Source organism: Chenopodium album, chromosome 27 (genome assembly GCF_948465745.1).
Source record: "Chenopodium album chromosome 27, dcCheAlbu1.1, whole genome shotgun sequence".
Classification (NCBI taxonomy): domain Eukaryota; kingdom Viridiplantae; phylum Streptophyta; class Magnoliopsida; order Caryophyllales; family Amaranthaceae; genus Chenopodium; species Chenopodium album.
The window spans coordinates 27,110,506-27,119,408 of NC_137860.1; the positions used below are offsets into that span (position 1 = coordinate 27,110,506).

Genomic DNA, 8,903 nt, shown 5'->3' on the forward strand with positions numbered 1-8,903 from the left:
TAAAAGGTTATACATGAGCTTCCAAAAGGCAAGGAATGATGCTTAGAGTCCCGTCTTGCTAATTCCAAGGATTATGCGTTCTGGATGCTTCAAGATGACACTACCTATTTTTACTTCAAAAAACTGGATAATTACCCTAAGCGCCAAATTGAATGCAATGATAAACTAAGGCAAGTAAACTTCACTAGGTTTGCAATTGATGATCTTAGGAAGCATTATGGTTCGACATATCTTAGTGAATTTTCCATATATTTTTTTTTTCACATTGGGTTCTCCATCCCACAAAACTCATAATTGACTATTATAAAAAAAAAAAAAAACCATGATGATTCGGTTTTATCAAGCACTTGGAGACAAATTGGGATTAAATTGCTAGTATAGAAGGGGAAGTGAACATGTAAATGTTGTATGAAGCCTCTACAAATGGAGAAAACTCATTGGAGACGCAACTAGTGGTGAATCTAGCATATTTAATAAGTGGGTTCAAAATGTTGAAATAAACTTTTAATCAAATAAAATAAATTAATTGACATTGATAAGCGGATAGTTGAGGCCTAGGAATATGTTATATAGATATAAATCATCAAAAAAAAATGAAATACATTTTTTTTTGATGACTTACAAAACAAATATAATTCAAATTAATCATGATTATAATTTTATTTTGTAAATCATTATTTAAGTGTATATATATGTTTTTTTTTTAATTTTCATATGATTAATATGGTACCTCTAATATATTTATATAATATATATACTGAATTTAAACTTGTGTAATCAATCAATACTATTGTTGACATTAAATTAATTAAAATAAATTATTTATATATAAAAAAATTACTTGAAATTATTTATAAAATAACCAATTACGTGTAGCTACGTAAATATTATATTGCACATAGTTATTTCATATAATAATGTGTATTGATACATTTTTTAAAATTTGCATATTATTATTCTTATATTAAATAATTTAACGCTTGATAAATAATTATTTTTTTATTTTATACATATTTTTTTAAAATAATTTTTAATTAAAACAAGTGGGGTAATTAAAACAAGTGGGGTCAATTGACAATCACATAATGTAAGATAGTTTTTCTATAATTTTTGTTTTATCTTGTTCCACAACATGCCACTTGTGAAATCTTATTGATTTGCTGATGATAACTGAAGACATGATTGCTTCTTATTTCTTTCATTTTTTTTTCAGCATAATGATTATATATGACATGTCTTTCTAATATATAGGAAGATTGTTATGTACAGTTGTATTCCTGACTTATCTTATATGTGATTTCAGACTTTTGAAATTGTGTGGATGGATGTAAAAACAATCCAATGCATGTCTTAGCTTCGTTTTAATTGTGTATGGTATGTACGTGCTAGAACACCATTACTTCAATTCTATGCATGACTCTTAACAATAACAATTTGAATTCTATAATCTGAGATAGATAGCAGCTTAAAGTGGATTCACTATGCCTTTTAAAAGCAGAAGCAACTAAACCATCGGTGTATGCGCTCCTAAAATATCAATGTGCTTGACCAATGATGCTTAATCTCTTGGTTGCAACCACATATATCTAATTGACCTTTGATGATCAACCACAGACAACATGCTTCAGAAATCTAATGTAGATGATTAATTTACTGGGTAGACACAAATTTAATTTACTAGATGGTACATATGATTCATTGAGTGTTTTTGACCCTAGGGCATTTGCCTTAATATGATTTCTTGTTAATTAATGAAATAAATTATACATTGGAAATAAAGTTGAGATTAACAATCATTAATTAACAAAGTTGAGATTAACAATAATTAACAACTTTGTTAATTAATCACAAATTCTTCAATTAATCGACTTATTGTTAATCTCAACTTTGTTAGTTAGTGATTGTCATAGGACTGTCTGTTGTAAGGTATGAGACTTGAGTCCCACATCGATCGTATGAGGGGGGTTAATGTGGGATTTATATAGGACAATAGGCTCTCCTTCCCTTGAGCTAGCTTTTGGGAGTGACTCTCCTATTATCCTATGTCACATTGGCACTATGAAATAGCTAAATATTGGTTTAGACACTAGTGAATAGTCTTGCATTCTCTTGAAGTAACTAATGAGTACAAGTATAAAATCGTAAATAGTCAACATGGTAAAATCGTTTTATGCTGTAATGAAAAAACAACTTGCAATAGTATACAGTAAATAACATATTGATTTAGTAAAACGGATCATACATTCAAATCAAATCAGATAAGATAAAATAAGTTCAGATTAGTTTATACTCGTGTGAGTCGTATCAAACAAAATAACGGCGGGCCCTTAAAAGTTAAAACCATAGCCTTGGTACGAGTAAATCGTCGAGGCTGGAGTAGCAATCGACTGTAATCGACAGTTAGGGTGGTGGTCGGAAAGTAGAACCAGGCGTTTCTGTAATCTTTACACTCAGTCAACTGCATTCAAATCTAGGTAATTCACCCTCAAACTTTTTCATACAAATTTCACCTAAAATTTTCATCATAGAATTTCCCAGCAATTTTAGTATCATCCCACAAAAATTTCCAATCAACAAATATCAATTCACTTTCCGATTTCTCCAAGACAGAAGCTTTCTATTACAATTCTTCTCTACAAAGTCCTAATTCTGTAAAATATTGGTTAAGTTCATTTTACCTCAATTTCAACGACAATTTTTTTTTTATTTTTACAATCGAGAAGGATTTGCTGTTCTGGTAAATCTCAATTTTCATTTCATGGGTTTCAATTGAAGGGTTTATCTTAATTGTAATTTCTGATTATTCAAGTTTAGGAATTTATTGTGAATTTTTCAATGATAATTATTGGGTTTTATTTATATATTTAATTATTTGCTTAATTAATCATCACAGATTGAGAAGGAATCAAATGGGTAATGCTCCATCGACGCTTACCCAATATGATATTGAAGAAGTTCAAGAACACTGCAATAAATTATGTATGGAGTTTATTATGATTATAGTTTGTGGAATGCTTAATTTTGCCATGATTCAATGAAATATGATATATGCTATTTTTTTTAATATAGTCAATCAGCAAGAGATAGTTTCTTTGTATCAAAGATTTTGTCAACTCGATCGGACTGCCAAAGGTTTTATTTCATCCGATGAATTTATGTCTGTGCCGGAGTTCGCGATGAACCCTTTAGCTCAGGTATTGAGTGTGTAGATTTTGAGATCATACTTGGTTTGCCTGTTATGAATTAACTGTTGATTAGGATTTTTCGCCGAATTGATGTTATGGATTTGTGGGGTGTCTTTTATGCAGAGGTTGCTGAAGATGGTTGATGGTTTAAATTTTAAGGATTTTGTTGCATTCTTATCTGCATTTAGTGCCAAAGCAAGCATTGAGCAGAAAGCTGCCCGTAAGTTTTTGGTTTTGATCTGATAGATTTATGTATATCGGGGAATGCTATTTGCTAATGGTTATCTTGATTTGCTGTCTTCATCTTCTAGGCAAGAGTGCTATCTCATAATTTTGATTGTTCTGCTGCTTAAGTTTGTCTCAGTCTTTGTAGGCGGGATAAAGTCCGGTCAATATGATGGCTAGCAGAACAGCCTATCCTGTTTTATTGAGTTACCTTTAAGCGCCTGATGGGCTGTATGACTGTTTTTGTTTACTTTAGGATTGCATATGGATTGAAATATTGTTTTCTGAGAAGAAAGTTTTTTTAATGGGGCCAACATATCATAGGGGCTTTCTAAGTTGACTAATGATTTTCGTTGTCAAGATATTATACATAATTAGAATGACACCAAGGGAATACCACGGCTTCAACCCATATACCGAAGGATGGCTGAGGTGAACAATCTCGCACCCTTTGTATAAATGATTACACAATAAATCATTAAGAGCTAAGAGCCAAAGACTCAATTAACATTGTTGCTTCCTGGAACCAGCTTCTGTTTACTTTGCCTCTGTGAGGCCAAGAATTTGGGGCATGTTAGCAGACCTCAAATTTTGTACTAAGTTGTTGTAGACACCAAATGATGCAACTAAAATGTACTTAGGAAGTAAAAGAAAAGTAGTAAAAAGAAAGATAAATCCTTTTTGCTTTTAGATGTGTTGTTAAAGTATTTGAGAATCTGGTTAGATTTATTCTCAGCTTTATAGTATTTGAGGTCATTAGTCATTGAATTAATCAGTGACTATCACCATATCTTGATGAGTGATTATTTTGTAGATTCTCTCTACCTCTTCTCCTTCAAAGGAATGATTGTTAACTCTTCTCTGGTACTTGTATTAATGCCCCTTTCGACATAACAATTTGTTAAATGATTCCTGTGTAAGCTCCAAGTTTCAGTGAGTAGCTAAAGTAAACAAGTTCTCTTCTTTTTTGCAGTTATTTTCAGGGTTTATGACTCAGACGGCAATGGGAAGGTGACTTTCAATGACATTATAGAAGTGCTCAGTGATATGACTGGCTCATTCATGACTGCTGAGCAAAGAGAGGTATGGACAGTTTTGCAACTACATTCATACTTTGCTTTTTATGGAGAGCTCATGTGGCATGGGTACAGATGTCATGACCTGTATAAAATTTCCAATGGTGAAAGTTACTAAAGATAGTTGGCTTAAGTAACGACATATTATTTAACAGAACTTTTTTCTTGTTTTATTGAACCAATTACTTTTTCATTGCACGATGACCATTCTGCACAAAACCTGCTTTCTAAAATGTTTGATTTTGCTTGGTTTTGTCCAGTTTGTGGCCACAGAATTTAGGTGCAATAATCCTTTCAGCATTAAATTTTGCTCTTTCTCTGCACCTAAAGTTTTCCCTTCAACTCTCAAATTTCAAGGTGCCGAATACCATTTATAGCTCTGCTTCATGATCCATCACAACACTGAAATTAGGAAAGAGGCAATTGGGTGGGTTCTTTAATTTTAGCATGGGCGTTAACCTCGTCTCTTGCCTAATATGTGTATAAGAGAAATAAGAGCAGATAAGAGAAATAAGAGCAGTTTCTGCTTCATTTAATTGATATGGGCATTACTTCCGCCGAAGTGCCTAATATGTGCCTATTATTAGCCTCTTTTTTTTACTTAGGCATTATTTGGTGCCATCTTTGACATTGTCAATGTTAAATGAGCTGTGTGTGTGGCCTTTTGTGCCAGAATAGATGTCCATCTGATGCGTTCATACTGTACGGTCAAATTTCCATAGATGTAAATATTTATTAAACCAGAATATGCTGTTGTCACATATTGCAGTTTTCACCCTTTCGTAAAGTGTTGAATATACATGGATAATTTATTTATTTATTTATTTATTTGTAACAAGACTCAGACATGAAATATGTTATTCTTGTTTCACCAGTTGTGATAATATTTTGGGATGAAAAAAGAACTATTTGCTGCATCATTAATGGTCACTCTTATAATGTGAAATTTTCTTATATAGCATATGACTGATAATCTCTTGGACTCTATTTTAAGATTTTATCCCTTTGTATAAGCTTCGTGTATGTGGGCTATGCTATGCGTGTGTAAGTGGAATATATAAAGTGCAGCCTAATTCAGTCTCTAATTGTTTGTGTTCTGTGCCATAGGCGGTGTTGACGCAATTGTTGCAGGAAGCTGGCTACACAAGGGAGTCTTATTTGATGCTGGATGATTTTGTGAAGGTATCATTCAAACATATAAATCTGAGATAGCGATTTGTTAGTTCAGCAGTTAAGCTACATTGCTGTTTCTCATCTTGAAGTTGCCTCTATATGATATTTCACGTATCCCCAATTCCACATCATATCATAATACTCGTGAATTGATATGTCATCTCCAGTGTGCTTCAAGGCGATAAGAAATATTACGAGTTGCTGATCAGATAATCATTTTTTTAATTGGTATATGGCAACATCTAGAGTTACTCATGACAGCCTCCACGAGAAACCATGCAAAACTGTTTGATGGCTTGCTATTTACAGAATTTTGTGCTGATTAAACTATAAAAATTAGTCTTCTCATAAGTATAGACCTACCTTTGTTATGTTCTTTCTTGCCTAGATTTAGCTGGTTAGCCCCATGCTGTTTTCAGTTTGTGCTATGTGGCCTCTCCTATGTTACTTGGACTCAGATGAAGTGTCAAATTAGACACGGGTATCCAAGCATCGGACTCGCCCATTTTCTTGAAAAAAGTTGTGTTTTTACTTTTTAGTAAAAAATGAAGTGTCCAAGTGTCGGTGTCGGTGTCGGTGTTTGACACGACACGGACATGTGAGGTAAATGAAAGAGTCTGAGTAAACTCTATCATCCTTGACATTGTAGGCATCAATTCTTTTAGGGCAGTTTTAACCACCGCAGGAAGCTTCTTTTCAAAGATATTTTGTATTTGGATGATCCTTTCAAGAGCTCATAAATGAAGTTTTTTTCAAGTAATTATGTTTGATCCTTTTCTGTCCATGATAAGCTCTACTGATTTCTGTTGAATATGAACTCTGAAACTTGACAAAAAGCATTCTAAATATACATCTATTTTCTTGAGTCGGGAAACACCTAGTGTTTGTCTTGACTAGTGCTGAACATTCCAAACACCGAGCAATGCAAAGTTGATGTATTTCCCTGAAGTGGTATCTCTCCGTGTTTGCTCATGTAAAATGCAAACAGGTGGGAGCTGCAAAGTGATTGCTTGGAAGGAAATATAGAATAGTTGGAAATTTGGAATTTAAGTGTTAATGTTAATATCAGTATTAAATGTTTGTGCTGATGACATGGAAGTTTTCGTATGTGATGTCACTTGTGAGCAGCTTTTGATGCAAATTTAGAATATATTTTTGAGTTACTCCATGCTGATTTTGGTGAGTATATTTGTAAAAACCCATGTATAGATTATAGGAACTTGTGTTTCTTTGCATCATGTGGACTGTCTTCAGTGATTTCACAAGCATCTATTTGCTACTGAATTCTGTGTGATTGTGCCTCTTAAACCTCTCTGCACAGTTCTTTATCCAAACCTGACAGAATTTTCTGGTTATACTCAGATTTTTGCAAATTCGGACATGAAGATGGATGTAGAGATTCCTGTCGATTAAGCATGCACTTGAAAGAAAGCACTTATAATAATCAGAAACAGATATTGCTGGAATGTGTTGTGGAACAACTGTGAACTGTATATTGATATGGAAACACTTCATCATGCAACAGCAAACGGATAAGCAATCAGTCTGTGTTTCTGATTAGTTGCTTCGTTGAATTGGGTTTTTAGATTTTTCTTTCTTTTTTTTAGAAACAAAAATTATTGTGAAGCTGTCAATTTCGTTTTTTTTTTTTTTTTAGTGTGAAATGTGTCATTAGTTTTTAGCTAACAGCCTTCAAGGCAGTATCTTCATAGCATACATTGTGGTACATGCACATTCAACAATTTCGGTCTTTAGATTATCTTATCTAATGTATCGATTATACATAGACACGTCTATTTATTCCAAGAGTTGCAATATTACCATTTCTTTGCCTTCAAAGAAGTTTTACCTCATATGGCTGCATTATGGGTTCAAGTACAAGTTCATGGCCAATTTAGCCAATCTTACCTTTTTTCCATATTTTTCTCGAGGACAATTGATCAGATAGCTGATGTAGGTTATTTAGTTTGTATACTTGTATGGATATTCATTCTTATCTTGAAGATTACTTTTTCAATTATTGAGGAAAAATTTGGTCAAGTACTGGTTAGAACTTTGTAAGGGTAAAATTTCAAAGCTGCTGTTATTTCACATATGAAGCCAAAACTCTGCTGAAATACAGCCAAACTTTGCACCTTCTCAAGTAGGTGAAGGTGCCAGTCAGCAAACAGAGCCGCAAATGCTTGCAGCTTTCAAATTAGCATATAGACAATATTCCTCTGATCATATTTAGTGCAGTTCTAGTAACATCTACCTAAGACCACCGCTATTCTACTTCCTGGATTCTTGTATCACTCTTTCTCGGACTCAGTTGTTTCTCCTGAACAAGAGTCAAGGACAGGCGATAACATGCATCGGTCCTCAATAATGGATGAAAAATCTACCACGAATTTTCCTATGAGTACTGAAGGTTGTAGTAGCAGTGGCAGCAGTGACAGCAACAGAAATATCGTGGCACCTGTGGAAATCCTGAATAACAGACTGGACATACTTGAACAAGAAGCTGTAAACATGAAGAAGATGTTGCTTGTTTCCATGGATGAGAGGAGAAATACTATCACTGAGATTCTGCAACTGTTCCAGACTCTATGCACACATTTATATGGTTCAGAAGCCAAGCATCCCATCAGTTTTCACAAGGTAAGTTAAGTTACCTTAGGATGCAAGTGTTCACAATATTTGATAGGGTTTAAGATCTGTGGAAAGTTATGATTGCCTTTTATAGTAATGATACGTTTCATACAAATTTTCGTAATAATTTATTTTTCTACACGAATATATATTGGCAATTAGCATAACCAATAATAATGAAAATTTATGAATGAAAGGGTAGACGAACATCATGGATCATAATTTTCTTACAATATTATACTTCTATAATCCCTGTTGTGATTATTATTTAAATTATTACCACCTTTAAAATGACACTACAAGTAATAAGTTATATAGAGGATAATACTTCAATCTACATGAACATGACAGTACCCTTCATACCCCTCTGTAGTCTGTACACAATACTAATATGCGACACTGGAGTTGTATACCTACGTCCTACGTGTTGAAAGATGAATGAACTGACTAATCATCATTGCGTTATTATCGCAGCAGGAGACAAGGCACCAGAATATTGGTCTATCACAAGCTTTGTGTGAAGATTCTAATCCATTCCTGGTCTTGCGGAATTCTACCAAGACAAATAGCCTTTCCTAATTTTACAAGAAACAGTCTGTTGAAGCTGCATGAT

The 8,903-nt window shown here is 33.4% G+C and overlaps 1 protein-coding gene across 1 annotated transcript; it reads left to right on the forward strand.

The window, feature by feature from the left end:
* Window positions 1-2,332: 2,332 nt before the first annotated feature.
* Window positions 2,333-7,482, forward strand: LOC145620736 (uncharacterized). The gene is made up of 7 exons (XM_081675446.1): window positions 2,333-2,474; window positions 2,894-2,979; window positions 3,070-3,194; window positions 3,309-3,405; window positions 4,384-4,493; window positions 5,594-5,668; window positions 7,022-7,482. The coding sequence occupies exons 2-7, from the start codon at window positions 2,910-2,912 to the stop codon at window positions 7,070-7,072; spliced, it is 528 nt and encodes a 175-aa protein (XP_081531572.1). The 5' UTR covers window positions 2,333-2,474; window positions 2,894-2,909; the 3' UTR covers window positions 7,073-7,482.
* The last annotated feature ends 1,421 nt before the right edge of the window (window positions 7,483-8,903 follow it).

Bases quoted from the DNA above. Each gene is read 5' to 3' on its own strand.
- LOC145620736 (XM_081675446.1), top strand. From the start codon at position 2,910: ATGGGTAATGCTCCATCGACGCTTACCCAATATGATATTGAAGAAGTT. The intron at 3,195-3,308 runs GTATTGAGTGTG...TCTTTTATGCAG, and splicing joins CGATGAACCCTTTAGCTCAG to AGGTTGCTGAAGATGGTTGA. The intron at 3,406-4,383 runs GTAAGTTTTTGG...TCTTTTTTGCAG, and splicing joins CATTGAGCAGAAAGCTGCCC to TTATTTTCAGGGTTTATGAC.